Below are 21,093 nucleotides of genomic sequence, written 5' to 3' on the forward strand. Positions count from 1 at the left end.
CTTAGTGATGACCTGATCGACATGTCGGTAATAGAGAGGTCCTAAACAGGCTATCAATAGCAGAAGCTTGCTGGTTCTTCAAGATGACTGCGCCAAAGTTTGACCCAGAAAGCGACATTCCCGACCTCAGGGGAAAGGTCATCTGCGTGACCGGCGCCAACGTAGGTCTGGGGAAGGCCTGCGTCAAACACTTCGCTCGGCACGGCCCAGCTAAAATCTGGCTCGCCGCCCGCAACGCCGAAAAGGCAAAGGCCGCCATCGCGGACATACTGGAAGAGCTGGGCCCCGGCGGCGGCGGCGGCACGCCGTGCGAGTTTCTGGAGCTCGACCTTGCCTCGCTGGCTTCGGTGCAAAAGGCAGCTCAACGCCTGCGTGCAGAGTCGCCGCGCCTCGATATCCTCATGCTGAATGCGGCTGTCATGTGCAACCCGCCCGGCCTCACCGCCGACGGCTACGAGCTCCAGTTCGGCACGAACTATATGGGCCATGCGCTGCTTACTAAGCTGTTGCTGCCCTTGCTTTTGAAATCGGCTGCCGAAATCGAGCCCGAGACCGAGAAGGACAAGGACAAGCCCAGTGACGTCCGTGTCGTCGTTCTAGGGTCGGAGGCGCACAAGGTCGCCCTGCCGAAGGTGGGCATCGACCTGGGCCGGCTCAAGAGCGAGACCATGGATGTCTCCAGCGCGCGGCGGTACGGCGTCAGCAAGCTCGCCACCGTGCTCTTTACGCGCGAGCTGGCGAAGCGGTACCCGCGGGTCACGGTCGCCGCCGCGCACCCCGGATGGGTGACGACCAACCTGGGGCACTCGATGGCAGACTCATTCATGAGCCCGGCGGTGCAGGGGCGGATCATGAGCTTTCTTGCGCATGTGCCGCCTTTCCAGACGCCGGATAAGGGGGCGAAGACGCAGCTGTGGGCGTCCGTTTCCAAAAACGTCGTGAGCGGCGAATACTATACTGCCGTTGGCAAGGGGGTACGCAGAGCGCGACGGCCAAATCTGACGACTTGGCGAGGCGCCTGTGGGAGTGGACCGAGACGGAGCTTGCGCGGTTCGAGACATAGTTGTAATGGTGGCTTGGATATGGGTTTTGCTTGAGTCTACTAATGGGGCCATTCACTTGGTAGCGTCAGCTTGGCCGTTATACACGCTATCACGAAGTTCAATATACTACTGAGTTTGTTCTTACTCTCAGTCGTGACTTAGGAATACATAAGCTGAGAGCTCTAAAATAGACTGTTGAAATTATAAGCCTCGGAGCGGTATAAAGATATCAGTCCAAAACAAAAGCGCGGCTTATGTTAACCATGATCAAGTAGATGTAGACTTGAAGTGTAAGTGGATAGAATTCTGAAAATTCAAGAAATCCAGTGCCCGATACGGTGAAATCCTACAACAGCAAGCAGTACAGTCTTGGTGGCTCAGTTGGTTAGAGCGTTGGTCTCATATTTAATATGACTGAATTAAACATTCAGATATCCAAAGGTCGAGAGTTCGAGTCTCCCCCCAGGACATGCCTAGCTTTTTGCTGTTTTTACTAGCCAGCATTAACTGCTTATTCGGCAGCTTGGAGCTACATTTTCTATGGTCATTGTCGTCTCACTTTTCCTGTGTCGACCTGGTGTGGCTCGGTTGCATAAAAGGAAACTATAGGGCTTCTCTAATATATATATATATATATATAGATATATTTACTATATAAATAATATAAATTAGATTAACCTAGGGTTATTAAGTTAAAGTAATATAAGAATCTTTAGGTTAAAGTGAATATTAGATTAATTAACTAGCTCTAGTATAATAAGTATCTTTTACTAGCTATAATATTTATAATATATTTTTATACTTAATAATTATAACTTTTAGATATATTAATAAATACTAGAAACTCCACCACATCTTTACCCATTTCAGTCGACAGCTTCCCCTTCCATCTCCTGTCTTCCGTGCAACTAATTGTCACATTAAAGGCCGCGCCAGAAGTTGCCGAGGTTGCCCAGCTTATCTTTCATACTGGGGAACTTGGACTTGAGCTCCTCAATCCAATCCTGAATCATTTCTGGGCACGCTTATTAGCGCGAGGCGCACACTAGGGATGAGAGGAGGGCAAAGTACCTTGGGGCGTCTTGGGCTTTGGCGGGGAAGGCGGGCCGGGAGCGGGAGTGCTGGGCTTAGGCGGCGCAGTTCCACCGGAAGGTCCGGGAGGCGGAGGCGGAGGCGGGGCTCCGGCGGATGTGGTGGTAGCCGGACGCGTGGCGCTGCTCAGGGTCGTAGCCTTCGTGGCTGCACTGCTGACGCTGGTGCTGCTAGCCTTAATAGAGGCCGAGCTTGTAGACACAACGGGCACCTTGACAGAGGTCGACGCCGAGGAGGCCGGGGCCGGGGCCGGGGCAGAGTCGTCCTTTCGGTACCAGTTCTCGACAGGGTCGTTGAGACACTCGCCGACGGTGACGAACTTGTAGCCCTGCTTCGAGACGGTCGACAGCATGAACTCGGTCAGGTTGTAGACGGTCTGGAAGTGGATGTCGTGGCCGATGGACAGGGCGTCGAAGGCAGCGCTCTGCTTGCCCTGGAAGAACTTGGTCACGATATCCTTGGACGTCTGGATCTGGTCCGCCTGCGTGTGCAGGTAGTCTTGGGTGTCGAGGTCGAAGTAGACGACGTGGTAGCCGAGCGACTCGAGGTCCTTCTCGCACCCGCTTTCGGCCGTGCAGGATGAGTAAGGGGGCGCATGTAGGTGGGGACAAAACCGACAATGTTGCGCATCGCCATCTCGAGCTTGATCATCTCGTTGCGGCGCTGTGCCGAAGTGATGGCGGACAGGTCGGCGTGCGACCACGTGTGCGAGGCAAGCTGGTGCTTGTCGGAGTGCATGCGGCGGATGACGGCGGGGAAGGGCGTCGCCGGGTCGTCGATCTGGCCCTTGTTGTTGTTGACGCCCGTCATGAAGAAGGTCGCCTTGGCGTTGTACTTGGCGAGCAGGTCAAGGAGGTCATTGGTGTAGCCACTGGGGCCGTCATCGTATGTCAAGGCCACGGTGCCTAGACAGGGGAGACACGCTGTTAGTAAATCGGCGCCCTGAGGATGCGTGGTTCGAACATACCCTTCTTCGCGCAGGCATAAATGCCGGCACCGCCGTAGGCAACGCTGCCAAGCTTGGATCTCGGCAGGGTTGTGGTGTTCTTGCCCGAGGGAACCTTGTTGGCGTCACAAGCAGGTCCGAATTGGAACTGGCAGTCTGGCGCCTTGCAGTGATCAGGGGTGGTACCGCAGTAACTGTTCGCGGGTATTAGCAGAGTATACTTCGATGTTGGCCGGCACAGGTAGAAGACCTACCCTTCTGATGAGCAACACTCTGTAGAGGCACACACAGTATTGCCGTTCTTGGGACCACAAAGTCCGGAGCCTGAGCCCGAGTCGTTGCCGCCAGTGCTGCCACTGCACGCAGCGCCGAACTTCGACTGGCAGCCTACATCAGCACCACAGTAGTCGTTTCCGGTACCGCAATATCCACTAGGTCAAAGGTCAGCGTAAACCCCTTAACACCCATGAGTCAAGAAATTTGTGACTTACTAAGCTGAGCAGCACATGCCATCGGGGCATGTGTAGCCCTTTGTTCCAGCCCCGGTGTTTCCGCAAGTTAAGTCAGGGGAAACCTCGCGCTGTAAGAGTTGGAGGCGCGAAGAGGCAGAGGCAGCTACGACACTGCTTGCGAGAGCGTACGAGAAGATGGAAGAGGCCCGCATATTGACAACGAAAGTCTTAACGAAAGTAATGTATGACCCAATCTGAGCGTGGGTAAGCGAATGTAGTGCCACGAGCAATGGGCGACTGCGGATGCGAGGAGAAGGATCTCGGGGCTCTTCTGGGCGACGTGCGGCCCATTATGTACCCAACAGTCGACGGCTCATATTGGACCTGGAAGGCGATATAACAGTAAGCTTTAGCTGTTCCTGAGCCAAGAATTTCCCCTTCGTTGTCGGACGAGTATAGCGTCCACGATACTACTATTCTCAGCCGCAGATCTTGACCAGAACAGCAACCCCGTCCGCCACCACGAAAAAAATCATATCAGGATGGAGACCACGACGGTGTGTATGACCCATGCTAGCCATGATGCCTGTGTCATATAGGCAATCTTGGCATCCGATGGAAATTTGCTTCGCTCAGAGCTGGGAAAAAGCAAGTCTGGCCACTGAACAATACACAGGTCCCGAAACGATGGGTCGATGCCAACACGAAAGGACCCATGCAGAACTCGAGATAATTACCCAAAGCAGAAAGATGGTGGGCAGACTAGATGTTGGAAGAAGGAAGCCCGGTGCGGCAGCTAACCACTAGCTGGATGGGTCAGGCATCCGAGCATCGTGAGATTGCTATTGGTGTGTTGGTGAGCCCCAAGTCATCTGCGTCTTTGGTGTATGCACGTGAGAAATGACAACACATGCGTCGACTTGCTTCTTCTCTAGTACTTATTGTAGTGCAACAATGGCCTTTGAGGTAATGATAGCATCCAATCTTATCCGGGGATAACACAAGTCGTCGGTGCCGGGGTTCGTTGTAAGCAGGGTAAGCAAGTAAGGAGCTGCTGTTATGCAGCCAAGCATGTAGCCAACCCTCGTATCCATCAGATGCTCATGCCGGCTTGCAGTTACGAACAACGCACACGTCTAGCAGAGCTACAGAGCGAGCCAGAGAGCGGTGATCTGAGCGCAGGATAGCAGACTGGCGAATATATGACACCTCGCATCTAGAAGCTAGGGGGGTATTCTGGCCTGGGACGGGAAGGTAGAAAAAGCCCGTCGGGTACCTGCATAGCCTGATATCAGCCACGAAAATCCCCATTCCGCTGAGGATCCGACCCCTACCCCGAAACGACGGTGGCTGCTGATTATAATAGTGACGGCCCCGGCCGCTGGCGCACTGGAAATGGGATGAGCTGTGAGCCAACTGCACATTCCTTCTGCAGATCCTCTGCATTCATGCTAGAGGCTTGACATTGACAATATTGGTTCATAAGCCATAAGCTGACATGCAGGAGGCAGTCTAGGCAGTTGGCTGAGCTTGCCGAAGAAATCGAGAATCGAGGGGACCCGCAGTCATCGACTACCCCCGGGCGAGTGTTTGGAAGAAATCCCACCTGAGACGGCGACCACAGAAATGGTGCAGCGATCGTGGAGCAAGGGAGCAGAACAGAGCTAGGCCGTCGATCGTCCGGGGAAAGGGCACATACAGTAATCCTCCTAAATCATCACGGGCCCGGTCTGGAACCAGAAGCTGGGAGATCCCGTCTACCGTTGCCGGCTTCGTCTGCCATGCTGCCATGTACGAGCGCAGCCCATCTCCTGCCCATCTAGTAAGCGCCCCCCTGGCGGCCCCCTGGTACTAAATCGGTATCGCTAATATATGTAGCATGTATGTAGTAGTAGCTCAATCTGAAACACATGGCCGTCTATCCGCAAGCGGCCCAGGGGTGAGCAGAGCATGCTGTGTCGCCTCGCTCGCCGGCCCCCGATTAGCTGCGAGTATATAACGAGGCGGTGAGCGCACAAGTCGGTCGCTTGCCTCCTGCTCTCGCTCCATTTCACCATCCTCCTCCTTTTTGCTTGCACTGTTGAATCGTCCTCTTGTGGGTGGTGGGTGGCGCCCGGAAGTTCGGGCGATCTAGTGCAGGCCTTGGCCGACATATCATCCCAAGCACGGCAGTCGGCAAGTCGGGATGCGTTAGTGTGAGGATTGGCAGTCCACGGTTTCTGCACGGTGAGGGATGACTGTAGCATTCACATACATCTTGCTACATCTGCATTCTATTTCTGGGGTGGTTGCGGCTATCATCACACTATGTCCTGCCGGCCTACCAGCCTACTTACTGTACACGTAACCACCATAGTGGCTGAGCCCTTGCGGGCGCATTAGGGGGCCAATGGGGGCATCATGGGGGGGGCTGATGCACGCGCCTCCACGCCTACACGCCTACAAACCGCCTGGCACGAGACCCTTAACTGCTTCTGTCTCAGCGTCTCAGTGATACCCTCCTTTGGCCCAATTGCCGCCCTCCGGCCTCCCTTTTCCACCATCTTCCCTCTCCCAACACCTGTCATGAGTAAACCTTAACTTTTATTTGAGGGCAGCCCTTCCTTGTCCGCCATTTGGATCGACCATCACGTACACACTCCTCCTCCTTCTGCCTTTTCCTTGCCCTGCCCAGAGGGAATTGCGCAACAGGGCTTATGCCGCCAAGCAAGCACCAAGCATCCAGCGCACAGCCAAGCAACGTCCGCACAAAGGACAGGCGGCCTACTCGGGCTCCGGTTAAGCGACTGTTTTCATTTGGCCCTGGCTGCTGGCCGAAGGGACTGGAATCTTGAGGCCAACCTGACAGTAAACTGCTCGCGCGACTGCCCGTCACGCCCGCGTCCGTCTTTTGTTTCCCTCCTGCCTCCCTTGCACGGAGCGCTAAGAGCTGAGTCGAGCACCCGGCACTCGCTAGCTGCTCCTACTATAATTGCGCCTGTCGGTTCCTCCTGCCTGGCGTCGACGGTCGCTCCTTTGTCACCAGGCACTTTCCGCTTTCTCCATCTAGTCTGATTGTTTCCTTTGCTTGAGACGGGATTGCCATTTGTCATTTTGGGTTCTGCCGGGTGGCCAGCGAATCCGGACCGTTGGTTTTCAGGTCAATAGTATAGAATGCAAGAGGACTACTCTTACCCCAAACACCGCCCAAAACCAGACCACAGTCCTTCTTAACATTTCCAACCTATCAAGCGTACCGCAAGATGTCCGATTTGGGCGGTCCTTCTGCCCGAGGGAACGGCGGTGGTGGTGGCCGCAAGAAAGCTGGCATCTCCTGGGTCCTGATTGCCTCTTATGCGTTAGATTGGATTGTCATGATTGCTGCCGATGCGGTTGGCTTTTACCTAGGCAACATCACACCGAATCGGAGGCCCTTCAGCTTGTCGGATCCAAACATCTCGTACGTCTTACTAGCCGGTCCCCGGCATCATCATTCACTCACTTTCCTTGCTTATCCCACTGCCGGACCAGCCCACCTGACTCTAGCACCTGAATGCTGACTGTAGACATAGTTTTCCTTTTACCGTGAAAGAGACTGTGGACTCGAAGCTTCTCTTAATCTGCAATGCCATCATTCCCATTGCCGTCATTCTTTTCGTGGCGTTGGTCTTTGTTCCTGGCAACACTGTCCCCAAGGGGACACCTAAATCTCTCATCTGGAAGCGCAAGTTGTGGGAGCTTCATACGGGATGGCTTGGCCTGGCATTGTCGCTCACCGGTGCTTGGTTCATCACGAGCGGCATGAAGAACCTCTTTGGGAAGCCCCGGCCAGATCTCCTAAGCCGCTGCCAACCAGACCTCGTCAACCTTCAGCAGTACGTGATAGGTGGCATCGCCAACCTGTCGAGCAACGGACAGCTCGTGTCGGCCGACATCTGCAAAAACCCCGATGTGAAGCTTCTTGAGGACGGCTTCCGAAGCTATCCCTCGGGGCATTCGAGCTCGGCGGCCGCTGGCCTCATCTACTTGTCATTCTTCCTGGCCAGCAAGTTCTCCGTTACGATACCCTTCCTGGCGTCTGGAGGCTACCCTGACGATGCTAACGCCATGTCGTCGTTTCCGTCCCGCCTCGCCAACAACCGCGGCAACGCCGAGGAGGCCATGCGCCTAACCTCTTCGAATGGAACCGAGGAACTTGGTAACCCGAACGACCCAGCCACAGCTAAGCAGCTTGCCTCTCACACCAAGGCCGTCTTTGCAGTTCGGCGCCAGGCCGCGGCACCGCCTGTGTACCTGTTGGCCATCACGCTGGTTCCCTTCTTCCTGGCCATCTTCATTGCCAGCTCCCGCTGGTTCGATTTCCGTCACCACGGCTTCGACATCCTCTTTGGCTTCATCATTGGGACCATCACAGCCTGGTTCGCGTTCCGCTACTACCATCTGCCCATTGCGCGCGGCGCGGGCTGGGCCTGGGCCCCTCGCAGTCATGACAAGGCGTTCTGGGCCGGCATCGGATCGTACAGTTACGCCACCGAGAAGAAGGACTGGGTCCGAGCGGGCGAGGAGGGAGAAGGCTTTGGCCATGCGCCCACGGATATCGAGATGGGTGTGCGCAATCGGAAACCCGAATACGACGCTCAAAACGACCGCATGGCCAGCAGTTCGGCTCTCGATGGGCGCCACGATGGGGATCATGATCGCAACTCGTCATTACAAGGCCAGGCGTTCTAAGACCCCATTTATGGGTACTGGCGTTGGATGTGTATGTGTGTGTATGGTCAGATTTACATGGGTCTGGAAAACACAAGATGCGTGTATGTATGTACTGGCGTTTAAGAGGGTTTTGCTTTGCTAAAGGCATGCGGGGTGGTATATTTGTTCCTGTATCTTCTTCCTTGTGGTATAGCAGTGAAGGATTTGCAAGAAAAGGGCGGAGGGCAAGGAGCTTCATGGCCTGCTAAAAGCCGAGCCTTCTCTTTAGGCACACTGCTGGCCAACGAAGACGTACCGTTCCTTTCCTCTGCACACAGTCAGCCATGTGTCGGTGAAGGCAGGCTTGACGAGCGGCATGATCTTGGACGATATGTATTACGACTGTAAAAGTTTCTACGAATAGAGCTATACCACTGTTCAAGGAGGGCAAACAGCAGAACACATATCTGCCAAATACTCATGTTTCAAACTTTTATTAACTCGATCCCTTTCCACAATCAGTTGGTCTCCGCTACATAGAAGATTTGGCACCGTGATGTTGTTGGATTCCAGTCACGTACCCAATCGCCAGTTATATCTACGTCGAATGTTGACTGCCAAATGATCCGAGCCCAGCTGAAAGGGCCGAGCCAGTTTACGACGCGCTGCACAAGGCTTGCTTATTATGGCTACAACCCCTAACTATCTATGTACAATAATCGTAAGCTGCGTATACTTGGGAGGTTTGATAATCACCGTCCGTCCGTCCGTCCCCCTGGATTTACGGATTCCAATTTGGAAGAAGAACATACATATGGTAATAACAGTTCACGCCTTTATTCCAAGTTATAGGATAAGACCTAGCTTGAGAGCGATCGATAGGAGTTCGCCCACGCCCACGCTCAACCTCAACGAAGCACTGGCGCCTTGGTCGCGTTTGCTAGAATCGGTAGGCTCGAGCATCGTCGGGTGTCACACAGGGGCCAACCAGGCATCCCTTCCGCAATAGGCGAACTCATTTCTAAAAAGTTTCATAATACCATTAAGCTCCCTATGACATGCTCGCCGGAGCACGGTGTGAGACTTGGGGAATCACTCAAAAATAACGCCATCGCAGAAACAAGCCAACCTTTCTCTGGAAACGCCGAGATGTGCAAAAGCCGTAGGCAGAGCAGCAGCCTTTTTTTTCTTCTTTTTTTTTTTTTTTTCTCTCGCTCGCTTCTTGAACCCCCTGACACAAGACCAGTCGGAGGATAGAGAGATGAAGATGGAGAGTATGCCTCACGAATGTCCATCTTCATGGGCCGTTCCTCTGAGGGCTGAATCAGTGTTGTCACGGACTCTCTTCCTCCCACGTCGATTCTGTTCCTAACCGACAACGTTGGTGTCACCCTCGACATCGATCTCATCCTCCTCTTCGTCGTCGTCGTCGAGATCCTCCTCGCCTTGGTCGCCCTTGAAGCCGCTCTCGACCTCGAGTTTTCGTAACCGCCGGAGCATATCGGTCCGTTGGATGTTTTGCCAACGGATCAGAGCGGCTGATGAGTGGACGCGGAAGCCGTAGACGCGGGGTATGTAGCGCTCAGAGCTCTTGGGCGGGACGAGGGCAGGGTAGACTTGGAACATGATGTTGTGGAACGAAGTGCCAAAGTAGGCGCCGTCGATGGCAGCGTGGCGAGAGGACTTGGGGTTGTAGACGTCTTCGCAGCGCACACAGTAGAGCTTAACGGGTTTTTGGTTGGGCACGTCGGTCTGGCCCATGGGTAGTAAGGGGTGTGAGTGGCAGAAGACACGAGGACATTTGCCAAAGTCGGCCTTCTTGTACTTGTCGAGCTACAACGAGACGTAGAGTGATTAGTACAGTGCAATGCAGCCGAGGGGGGTGAGACTTGTTGGTAGCATACCATCTTGGCTAGACCTCTAGTCGTAACAACGTAGCGTGCGTGGATGAGCCCGTACAGATGGCGAGCCGACTTCTCAATGGTCTCTCGCATGTCATCGTCGCAGTCGAGGTCGAAGACGTCGGTGATTAGGTCGAGAGCATATTGGTAGTACTGGACCTCAGTGTTGAGCCCCGTCAGGTTAAATCGGTCCGTGAGATAGTCTTCGTCGATTTCGCAGAAGTATTCGTTGCCACGGGAGGAGATGAACTGGAAGACAGCCACGATAGTCAGTATTTGGTTGGTCCCCATGTGATAACGGTGGAGGGGCAAGTGTGGTCAGCGTACCCAGTCGCGCCAGTAGCTCGTGTAGTCACTGTCGGACTCGGATGCAAATTCGTCCATCATGAGACTGAGTTTCGGTAGCGGTCGTTGGCAATGGGAGACACTGCCAGCGACTCGTGTATGAGTTGCTGGAAGAGAACTGAGGTTTTTTCTTTTGGCGGCGACGGGCGATCAAAGGAAGCTGAAGTGGGAGAGGAAATGGAATAGAGTTTTTGATATCAGATATCCCAATGCGCAACCATCACGTAACACACAATGGCAATAGGTCCAGCTTTGGGTCCAAAAGTGGCACCTTCTTGGAGGAAAATGTCTGCCGGGCAACCCAAGCCAACCCAAGCCAAGACAAAGCACGGAGAAGACAAGACGAGGCAAGGCAAGGCAAGGCAAGGCAAGGCAAGCGCACAGGTGAGGCGAGGCAAGGCGGAAAGAGTTGGGATAGACAGAGATGGAAAAAATGGCGGGGTGGTTTGGGTGCTTGGTAGATTGGTAGATTGGGAGATCGGGTTGATTGAGTGGTCGATTCAAGAATGGGCAAACCGCTAACACTAGACTTAGCGGTGGTAGGGAGGCGTTAGGGAGTCAGGGAGGAGTCAGGCAGCCTGTTAAACCCCCCTCCCCACCCAAGGCGCGCCCGCACACGCTGAATACATACACGGACATTTGAGGCATCAATAACCACATCTCTCTGTGCGTGCTGCTTCCATATTACGTATGTACCTATTGATTACGAATTACTCGCGGTGCCTACACTACTTTCACTGCCGCCGCTCGTCGACTGCACGTCAGAGCCCGAGTCTCGCCTGGAACCCCGCTGCCGTTGACGTTAATGGCGAGTCTCTGCGTCGGCACTTCTAGTCTCGTCATCATGTCCATGTCCTCGCTGCCCCCCCGGACTTTCATATTGACCAGGTTCATCGCCTCCCGCAGTGTTTCTCCGCTTTCGTCCAACGCCGCCAGGAAGCGTGCCAGCTCTTTGCAAAGCTCCCAGTCCTCTTCTCGAATCGCTCGAGAAAAGAGGCGTACCGACTGCTCCGACGCAGTTGCCAGCTCGTCAAACGTGTGTAAAATCAGCAAGTAGCCGCCTGCCGTCTTGAGTGACCCCTGCTGCAGTGACTCTTCGAACAGTTCCTGAGGCGGCGGCAAGTAGGCGAACAGCGTCCGCCACGACCGCACTTCCGTTTTGCGTGTGCATTGCACCACAATGTCATGATACTGTCGGAAATGCGAGAGCAAAGATAGGACCCGCGGCAGCACCGCTGCATCCGGCGCTGGTGAGGAATCTACCTCCTCGTCAAGGACGTGGTGAAGCAGAATCTCGAGCGCGTGGGCAAAGTATTCCAAATCTTGGTAAGCCCGTGCCAGCTTGAGAGCGGCTGTCAAGTTCTTGCATGCGAGTTGGAAGCGTAGTATCTCGGGGAGGAAGAGGTGAGTCTGCGTGCGTTAGCAAAAACGGCCGGTTTGTGCGTGGGCTTGCGCGACTTACCCGGATGGAGAAGCGGAAGTACGAGAAGTTCACATCTCTCCTTTGAACCAGATCAGGCTCGACCCCGAGCACTATGCCCTTCGAGAGCAAGGTAGATAGAGGATAGAAATCCATTGGCATCGACACTGTCGGTGGGAGGTCCTGTGCGACATCTGTGGCTGCCCGTAAAACCTCTTGAACTTCGGGCCAAATCTTGAGCTCGCTTCCCTCAAACACCCATAGTGAGTTGCGAAGACCGCCATCTTCCATATCCGCAGGGAAATGCGCACTTGAATGGCTTAACAGGTGGACGGCCGTCTGGTCTTTCATGCTGATGTAGTACTCAACGCTTTGCGATATCACACGCATGTCGTATTTGAGGTGGCCCTCGTTGTTAAGTGAGGGCTGGAGTAGGACAAGCTTGCCGTCGACTAGGAATAGTACCGACGCCACGGCAACGTCCTGTGAAGGATCCCCATCCACAAGTTGGTTCTCGGGCAAGATCCAACTAAGACCCCTCACTCGGGCCGGAGACCTGACTATACCATGAAAGGCGATCTGGCCGACTTGTATGGGACGGACTGCACCGCCTACGGGGGCGAAAATGAAATGATAAAGTTGGTTGTCATAGGTGTAGACCAGGAGAGAGTCTTCACCTGAAGGGGTGATCAGGACGATGGGAGCCGGCATCTGCTGTGTGAACATGATCGTGGAACTCTCCAGTGCTGCCTCTCTAGAGTAAAGACGTAGTTCGTACGACCGGTTGTTGGCCTCGACGGCGGCAACAAGGATATGTTGATACCAGCACATACCGCCCCTTACCTGGAACTCATTCTCTGCCGCCTCATTAGAGAAGGTTTTCCACCTGCCGCTGTTGATGCTATAGTGCGCAAGACCACGGCGACCTGCCACGGCTACATATCTCCCGTCAGACGAGACCACGGTGCACTTGATGGGCCACTGGTTCAATAGATAGTTTTCGGGTATTCGAGCCGTGTGCCATAAAAATGGCTCAGCGGATATGCTAGTCAGATCCGGGAGGTCATAGCCTCTGTAAACCATAACGCTAGAAGACGTTTGCAGAACTGTCCGGAACAAGTTGGGAGGGCTATAGCAACCGGTCACTGCGCTTCTGGCCATCTCCAGCAGCCATATAGAGTCGCTTCGTCGGCTAACCAGAAGTATCTCGCATGCACCACCAATCCACGAGGCGTCGTTGACTCCAGCTAGCCACTCCTCGTTATTGGCGGACGTCACGGAAGAGTTGGCACCAAAGCTCTGGCTGGTGGGTTTCCCAAACACACTCCAGCAGGCCCAGCCGTTTTCGTAGCCTGCGAAGAGGCAGTATCCGTCTGGGGTGTAGCTCAAGACTGTTAAGCTACCTGATGTCCTGGTCGACACAGGGTTTTTGTGAACGTGAGAAGCTGGTATGTTACCTGCATAATCTCTTACTGAATAGACGTGAATGCTCCCATCGGCGCATCCGACGGCAATGAGCGAGAATCTTGCGTTGATGATTGCCTTGACAGCTTCATCACCCTCCCCCTGTGGGGTATGAAAACAATAGCCCCTAAACAGTTTCTTGGGATCCACCTCGCCGTTGTCCTTTGACTGAGAGGCTTGCGCCGGCGAATTGCGCTGCACGGCATAGGCTCTGCCATCACTGGCTACCCATGTCGACAGATTCATGGGCCGGTCATGTGTCATCTCCTTGACAGAGGCCTTCTGCTCGATCCAAGTCATACGACTGAGGATCTCGGTGCTGGTTTGGTTCCCTGTCTTATCTGGGGTCCAACGTATGCACTGGACGGCTGCAGGTTTCTTCGTCGCGACTACCAGCTCATCTTCGAGAGCTATTGCGCACTCAATTCCAGCATCAACCTTAATGACTCTCCTGAAACGCACGCTCATGTCACGGACGCCAGCTCCTTCACCGGGTCCCAACAAGATCTGGTCTGGGGCGGAGTTGCCATGCCCTCCAAAGTGGCTCTGGCGCCGCCTGACAATATTCGTATGGTCGGCGAAATGCGGTTTAAGAATCCGGGACTCGGTATCGGTTGCTAGGGAGTACGTGATGAGGAAGTCGGAGCTGGTGCGTACGACAAAAATGGCCGAGTCAGGGCGCAATAAGATGGCCACATTGGTGCCGTAGGACCTCAAAGAGGCGTCTGAGCGTACGACTACAGCAAGAATAACAGTCGGCTGAAGCAGGGCAAGTCAGTTCGACGAATTGTAGTGCCGTTCAATAGCTAATGCCTACCTTGGTCTGCCATATTGTTATAGTAGTTTCGGTTATGACGGCAAACAGATGACCAGTCTTCGAGACCCTCAGCGCAAGCACCGGCTCGTCAGATGGTATGGAGAGAGACGTCTCCTGGGAGTAATGGGCTGTAGCGTCATGAAAGACGTCGTGCTCGACCGAGTTTACAGCAGGCGTTCTGGGGGTGAAGGGCGTTGGGGGAGGCTGGTTTGTGGCGGCATCGGATGTCGCGTCGCTTTGGCTTCCGTCGTCGGTGGGCTTGGACAGAGCAGAGTCGACGCTCAGCAGAGACCGACTGTCTGCATTGATGGCCGGGTCGAGGCCATCATGGGAGAGGAGGACCTTCGACTGCGCTGGAGCTGGGTTGGTGCTTGTTGCATAGATCCGAGGCGTTCCTATGGGCCAGTACATGGCTTCTGAAAGCCAATTGGGGCCGCATCAGCGTTGCCGCATGCCAACCAGACAGAGTATGGTGAAGGTATCTGTAGTGATGAAGCAGATAGCTAGTGCACTTCAGCTCGCTGGTACATTCTAATGGCGTTGTAATACTGCTATCCGCATGCCGTACAGCAATAGTGACAGTGTAAGATCAGAAGAAGACTCCGGGGTCGACGGCGAGTTAGACTGGTCTGCTGTGGCCTTGACACTCGCACTCCACGCCCGCGTCAATCAGCACCAGCTTGGACAGTACTAAGAGTACAGCTAAAGTGATATGCCTGGGTAAATGAATAGAACGCACCCACGCACCCACGCACCCCACTTGTTGCCATTGCGCCCAAGCTCAAGCTCAAGCTTGAACCTGCACCGCGCTTCATACATAACAGGTTATGCAATTGACGCTTTCCGAAATTAGAAGCATCAAACAACAAAGACAGACTGAACTTCTCGAACGTTTTGGGCGGGGGAATCTATACGGTGGCGGTAGTATCGAAAGTAAACCACAATACCACCACCAGAACTTCATTGGAAACCTCACTCGGCTCCCACACACTCCCGTCGACGTTGACGTTGGTCAACATGGCACGCATACAGCCCAAAGTATCTGTTCCGCCTGAGAAGTTCAAGTCGGTGTTTCCGAATTTAAAACCCACAACCTACAACGACACCAATGCCGCCAGAGGCGTTCACAAGTACGTGGTCACAGCTCGATAGCTCACATGTCCTTGTGAGCAAACGTCGAGCCTTATACTGACATATATCTCAAGCTTGCGGTCCATAGCTTGGAATCCTCTGGGTACTTGGGTTGCGACGGGATGTGCTGATAAGACTCTTCGGGTTTGTACGTTTTTGTGTGTGGCAAAGACGCCCCCGTTTATTAATCCGTTATCGTGACACTCGGCTAACGCGGTGATGAAAATTAGGGAATGTTGACAAGCCCAATGTCCGTCAGTCAACTGAGCTGAAGGGCCATACCGCCTCTATCGAAAAGGTAGCCTTCAACCCTGTGAAGGAGCTGGAGCTCTGCAGCGTTAGCATTGATGGCACGGTCAAATTTTGGGATGTCAAGACTAAGGCACTCGTCAATGAAGTCAAGGGGCTCGGTGAGGCCTTCACTCTAGCATGGGCACCTGATGGCGAACATCTTATCGTTGGCAACAAGGTAATGAGGCCCTGCGCCCAGCAACTCCGGATGGCGCCGACTTGGTTAACAATTCCAACAGGCAGACAATTTGTTCGTACTCTCGCCGACGAAAAGCACGCCCGTTGCTTCCCATCAGCAGGACGTACCAACCAATCAGGTGGTATTCTGCTGGGGTGGGAAGAGAATTTACGCCACTACTGGGGAGGGCCGCATTCGAATCCTAGATTTCCCAAGTTTCGAGCCAGCTTTCCGCTACGACTACAAACCCGAGGCGGAGGCAGAATTCATGCTAAGTGGGCATACCTCATCATGTATATCTGCTGAGCTGCACCCTTTCAACAGATGTTTGGCTACTGGAGGGACAGATTCACTAATCTCCCTGTGGGACACGGATGAGTGGAATTGCGAAAGGACCATCACTAAGATGGTTGGCCCTGTTCGAACAATCAGTAAGTCTCCTTTTCCTTCGGCTGTCTCTCTCCTGGCCAATTATCTAGTTACTCACCAGGGGATAGGCTTCTCCTTCGACGGCAACTACATCGTCGGCGGAAGTGACGAAGGTAACGGGCTGGAATTCACATATGCCGAGACAGGCGAGCACTTGTTCACATTCAAGACTGCATCACCGTGCCCAGTTGTCGCATGGGCTCCTAATAGATATGCTCTCGCCTACAGCGATCTCGGTATCCTTCGCATTATCAGTGCAGGGGCGAAATAAAGTGTGCATTCACCTCACCCACGCGCCGAATTGCTTCATACCTGCAACTGGTTTGACAGGCACGCATACGCAATTTCGATGTGCGGCAGTGTCCCCTTTTTGGTAAGGTGACCGGTTCGGTGCTGATTCAATCAGAGCATCCGTGCCACTGCCACTACGTATGATGCAGTGTTTTGGTGAAAATGGACACAAGTCTAAGTGCCCTCAAGCAACCTCTTGAAGAAGACGTAGCCTCTCAAATGATTGGCCGCTCCATAGGAGCGTTTTAATATACCCTGTCGAATTATAGATCTGTCTCCTTACTTTGTGCATGAAAACCAGGACGTGATAATCAAGAATCATCAAACTGCCCGTCAGCGCGGGGTAATTTCATGCCGAATATCATACCGAGCCTCGAGCCTCGTGTATCTTAAAGCCTCCGAGTAGGTCAGTGTCCGAGATGACGAGAAAACACCAAGCAACGGAATTAGTGCATTTTGTATATACAAGTGTGCATAGTAGGAGAACGAAAAGCAGATGCTGCGACTAAGGCTCTTTAAGATCATCATTGGGGCAGAGCGGGTCGGTTCAATAAAGGTTGCTGGAGGTTTTGAGGTTAATTAGTCAGTATGCTAATCTTGACTGATAGCCTGTCTCATACTTCCAGGGCGGCATATTGGACATCTCCTGTTCGCATTTGAGTACATATACATAGGCAATTAACTGCCGGTTGCCAATTCTGTTATCAGTAACAGTATGTTCTCGGCTCGATTGAGGTTGTCATGCGTAATGTGGTGAGCCACGTCTTTCTTGGTCGCCTAAATCATCACACTTATGCTGTGCTAGATTAGCTAGCCCATCATCGTCCGTTGATTCATGTCGACGCCGCTGCTGCCTGACCATCACATATAAATTTCCTATTGCCAGGGAATGTGAAGATACGTCAATACCGAGATCTACCGTCTTCTCCATGTTTCGGGTTCGTGGTCGAATTCCAGCTGCTCTCGACTCGACCAACAAGGTACAAGCCAACCAGCTTCAGCCCTACTAATGTCTCCCCAAACCCCCAAATCCCCGCTACGACGCTTGCCTGTGTCCCCGAGTGCCCCCTAGCTGCCCCATCCAGAATCCCAGTACCAACTAACTGGGTATGCTATCCAGCGCTAATATACCCTTGGGTCTTACTGTACCCTCAACGATAACAGTCAGCGCCGGAAGAACAAGACGGGATCAACATCACGATCTTCCGGACGTGCTAACGATTGTCTTCTAGCGACAGACACTGAGTCCATTACTAGACATTCCAAAGGCTTTTTTTTCTTTTCTTTTTTTCTTTTTCAGAGTACGGGGCCCTCTGTGTCGTTTCACCGGCTACCAGGTGTCTTCGGTACTAGCTAGCCTTAATCAAAGGCTTATAACGACCCTGGGTGTCGGAAACATTTGTCAGCTCACATCTTTACCAGTCAACTCAACAACAGCCCGTCGTATTTCGAACACGCAACGCTCACGTAACGGGAAGACGCCGAAGATAGTGGCCATGGCTTCATCCATGCCGAGTGACGCGCTCGGTCGGTCGGCATCGAGGGACGAAGAGGGCAATGGTAGCGACCAGAGCCCTGCTACGGAAGGCAACGGCGACAGTGTTGCTCAAGCGGCTGGTGCAACATCTGCTAACTCGAGTGTGCCCAAGCCGAAACGACTGGCTTGCATGATATGCCGGAAACGCAAGTTGAAGTGCGATGGTGTCAAGCCGAGCTGCAGCACCTGTACACGTTTGGGGCATACATGCGCCTATGACGAGGTGCGGAGGAAGAGTGGCCCAAAAAGAGGCTATGTGAAAGCTTTGGAGGAGCGACTGAGTGAGCATCACCCGATATCCTCGATCCTGCTGCTGTTTGGTGGATGGCTTGTTAACCACGTACCACTGCAATTATAGAATTGGTCGAATCGCTGTTACAGACACCTGAATCCTCATCAGCGAGGCCCAATAACACCACCATGGCGCCCAAGGAATTTGCCAAACCCTCTACGCCTGTCGAGCCCCGAACCCAACCTCCCGTTACCGCGGTAAATCTCAATATAGCAAACCCGGCCATTGCAATTGCTAGCGACAACGATATGGACCGGTGGCATTTCAACGGTGACTCCCCACAACCTGGGGCCGCCGACGACTTCAACTTCAATACTGCCATGCCCATGGACATGAACCTGGACTCAAGTTTTACTTGGGAAATGATTGGCCTCGGGCTAGAAGAGCCTCTTCCACCACAAGAAACAATAGATGAGCTGTTAGTATATCGTTGTCCAATTTACCTGACTTCCGACCCTTGCTGACTCAATCTCGCAGGCATCAAATTTACTTCGACAAGGTGCATCCGTCTTTACCAATGATCCATAAGTTTAGATACTTGGCCGCAATGAATCTGTGAGTCTCTGCGGGAACGCAAAGGGATAGCGATATTTTTCGACGAGGAAGGACAGCTAACATTGCACCAGAGCTCCGAACCAACGCCCCCTGTTGCGCTGCGGTACGCAATGTGGACTTTGTCTTGTTCCGTGGCTGAGAAGTATGCTGGTATGATGGATTTGTTCTATCAAAGAGCTCGAAAATACGTCGAAGCCGACTACGTCAAAGGCTACGGCGAACATATGATCTCAGTCGCCCATGCACAAACTCACATCTTACTCGCTTCATACGAGTTCAAAATGATGTACTTCCCCAGAGCTTGGATGAATACTGGTTCTGCAGCGCGTCTATGTCAAATGTACGTATCTAGTTCCCTTCGAGCCTGAATGTTATTGGAGCTAACTTCTTGAAGGATTGGATTACACCGGTTAGATGGCACGGGATTAGACGTCAAACAATGTCTACCACCACCTCGAGATTGGACCGAACGGGAGGAAAGGCGGAGGACATTTTGGATGGCCTTCTGCCAAGATCGTTATGCCAGCATTGGCACTGGGTGGCCGATGACCTTCGACGAAAGGGACATCATGACGGACTTGCCTGCTTCGGAAAAAGCGTTCGAAATTAGCCGTCCCGAAAAAAACGTCAACACTGGGCGACTCCATGACACCATCCGGCGCTGCAAAGCTCCAACCGTTTTCCAGTGTTGTTCTTATGGCCTGCCTCTTTGGTCGGAACCTCATCCATCTACACCGACCTGATGCCAACGATCGCGACCACGACCATAATGGCGAATTCTGGAAACGACATAGGAACATGGATAATATTCTTCTGAACACGTCCTTATGCCTTCCCAACTCGCTCAAACTCCCAACAGGGCTCAGCAACCCTAACATCATCTTCACCAACATGAATATTCACACTTCGACAATCTGCTTGCACCAAGCAGCCATCTTTAAAGCAGACAAATATAAACTGCCGTCATCGGTGAGCTCCGAAAGCAAGGTGCGGTGTATCACCGCTGCAAACGAGATCGCGAGTATCATGAGAATGGTCTCTCATATGGACCTTTCTGTGGTAAGTAGTGCAGAGGAAGAAATCCCGGGTTGTTGTTGCTTTTTGCTAATAGTAGCTCCGCAGATGAACCCCTTTCTCTCGTTTTGCTTATACGTAGCTGCCCGTGTATTTGTCCAGTATCTCAAGAGCCGTCCAGAAGATAGCCAAGTAGCCGACTCGTTAAGATTTCTCCTGGCTGCCATGAACGCGCTGAAGCGCAAGAATCCTCTCACCGAGTCGTTCCTTGTTCAGCTTGACGTAGACCTGGAAGCACTCGGTGCGAGGATACCTACGCTGAGAACCGCCTTCCCTCGAGCTAGTGATTCGGTATGTGAGATAACAGCCTAATTACTGCACCCTGTTAGCTGACTCGACTTAGCCCATGACATCTCAAGTGAAAGCCAAACTGCAAGATCATGCGCGGCTAAACCAGCAGTTCGAGAAAGCTGGCGTGCCAACGAATCCATACAACGCCGACTCCGCCTTCCCTGGTGCCCAAGGTGATCCTGGGAGTTCTGCTTGCCGGCCGGAAGTCGTCAGGCCCGAGACGGGCATCCCAGGGACGGGTGGGCGAATGAGTACGGGGTATAACGCATTCCCTTGGGACTCGATGCCTGCAGGGGAGCCGAGTTCTGGAAGGCGCAGCAATGAAGATAATGCTTTGCCGGGAATGTCCCTGCATAATGCATTCACCGCGGGCGGTAACTCTTTGAAGACGAACGGGTTCGTTGAGAGTCAGGGTACCAGTTCTCATGAGTTATCGGTCTCGCCCCATCCAGACAGTCTGTCAAGCCGACCAACACCCAATTCGAGCGGCACCTCAGATCAACCCAACTGTAGTTCAGCACAGGTAACGGTGGGCTCTGGCCGGACCTCTTTTGAGGCCAGTCCCGAAGGACCGATCACGACACAGTCAGAGATGGACGCTGCGGCTACAACATTCTTCACGGCTTCGAGCGAGTTTGGCTTATCGGGAGCCGGTCCAGGGATGACACCGGGTCGCGGCTTCATCATCCCGGAAATGACGGGGAACGACTTCACGATGCCAAGTAGCTGGGACCAAGCCCAAGACCAGCCCGAGATGACCCCTATAGCGGAGGGCGTCCTTCGCAATCTTATGAATATGCCACCAATGGACGCCATGGATTTGGGATGGGATAGCGGGACGTGAGGAAGTATCTGTATGCATATGGGTTTGCC

General features: G+C 53.3%; 7 protein-coding genes across 7 annotated transcripts; 4 read left to right on the forward strand and 3 right to left on the reverse strand.

Annotated features, from left to right (window-relative positions):
- Nucleotides 1-83: 83 nt before the first annotated feature.
- Nucleotides 84-1,097, forward strand: PG998_001782 (uncharacterized protein; the record flags this gene model as incomplete). Its single annotated transcript, XM_066868600.1, has 1 exon — nt 84-1,097. One exon carries the CDS (start codon nt 84-86, stop codon nt 1,095-1,097), a length of 1,014 nt encoding a protein of 337 aa, XP_066737015.1.
- Nucleotides 1,098-2,088: 991 nt separating this feature from the next.
- On the reverse strand, nt 2,089-3,745 carry PG998_001783 (chitin deacetylase; the record flags this gene model as incomplete). The annotated part of the gene is made up of 5 exons (XM_066868601.1): nt 2,089-2,685; nt 2,754-3,040; nt 3,103-3,275; nt 3,336-3,512; nt 3,573-3,745. The coding sequence occupies 5 exons, from the start codon at nt 3,743-3,745 to the stop codon at nt 2,089-2,091; spliced, it is 1,407 nt and encodes a 468-aa protein (XP_066737016.1).
- Nucleotides 3,746-6,775: 3,030 nt separating this feature from the next.
- PG998_001784 (uncharacterized protein) lies at nt 6,776-8,243 on the forward strand (the record flags this gene model as incomplete). The annotated part of the gene is made up of 2 exons (XM_066868602.1): nt 6,776-6,972; nt 7,085-8,243. The coding sequence occupies 2 exons, from the start codon at nt 6,776-6,778 to the stop codon at nt 8,241-8,243; spliced, it is 1,356 nt and encodes a 451-aa protein (XP_066737017.1).
- A 1,329-nt stretch (nt 8,244-9,572) lies between these two features.
- Nucleotides 9,573-10,489, reverse strand: PG998_001785 (Casein kinase II subunit beta-2; the record flags this gene model as incomplete). The annotated part of the gene is made up of 3 exons (XM_066868603.1): nt 9,573-10,037; nt 10,109-10,354; nt 10,433-10,489. 3 exons carry the CDS (start codon nt 10,487-10,489, stop codon nt 9,573-9,575), a joined length of 768 nt encoding a protein of 255 aa, XP_066737018.1.
- A 684-nt stretch (nt 10,490-11,173) lies between these two features.
- On the reverse strand, nt 11,174-14,562 carry PG998_001786 (RIC1-domain-containing protein; the record flags this gene model as incomplete). Its single annotated transcript, XM_066868604.1, has 3 exons — nt 11,174-11,860; nt 11,913-14,093; nt 14,152-14,562. 3 exons carry the CDS (start codon nt 14,560-14,562, stop codon nt 11,174-11,176), a joined length of 3,279 nt encoding a protein of 1,092 aa, XP_066737019.1.
- A 606-nt stretch (nt 14,563-15,168) lies between these two features.
- On the forward strand, nt 15,169-16,451 carry PG998_001787 (WD domain-containing protein; the record flags this gene model as incomplete). Its single annotated transcript, XM_066868605.1, has 5 exons — nt 15,169-15,281; nt 15,357-15,430; nt 15,513-16,026; nt 16,076-16,182; nt 16,249-16,451. The coding sequence occupies 5 exons, from the start codon at nt 15,169-15,171 to the stop codon at nt 16,449-16,451; spliced, it is 1,011 nt and encodes a 336-aa protein (XP_066737020.1).
- Nucleotides 16,452-17,967: 1,516 nt separating this feature from the next.
- Nucleotides 17,968-21,064, forward strand: PG998_001788 (fungal-specific transcription factor domain-containing protein; the record flags this gene model as incomplete). The annotated part of the gene is made up of 8 exons (XM_066868606.1): nt 17,968-18,289; nt 18,367-18,718; nt 18,778-18,799; nt 18,861-19,195; nt 19,250-19,453; nt 19,542-19,914; nt 19,978-20,220; nt 20,273-21,064. 8 exons carry the CDS (start codon nt 17,968-17,970, stop codon nt 21,062-21,064), a joined length of 2,643 nt encoding a protein of 880 aa, XP_066737021.1.
- Nucleotides 21,065-21,093: the final 29 nt, after the last annotated feature.

The sequence above is a fragment of the Apiospora kogelbergensis genome (genome assembly GCF_038363985.1).
Source record: "Apiospora kogelbergensis strain CBS 113332 chromosome Unknown utg000001l_segment0_segment0, whole genome shotgun sequence".
Taxonomy (NCBI): domain Eukaryota; kingdom Fungi; phylum Ascomycota; class Sordariomycetes; order Amphisphaeriales; family Apiosporaceae; genus Apiospora; species Apiospora kogelbergensis.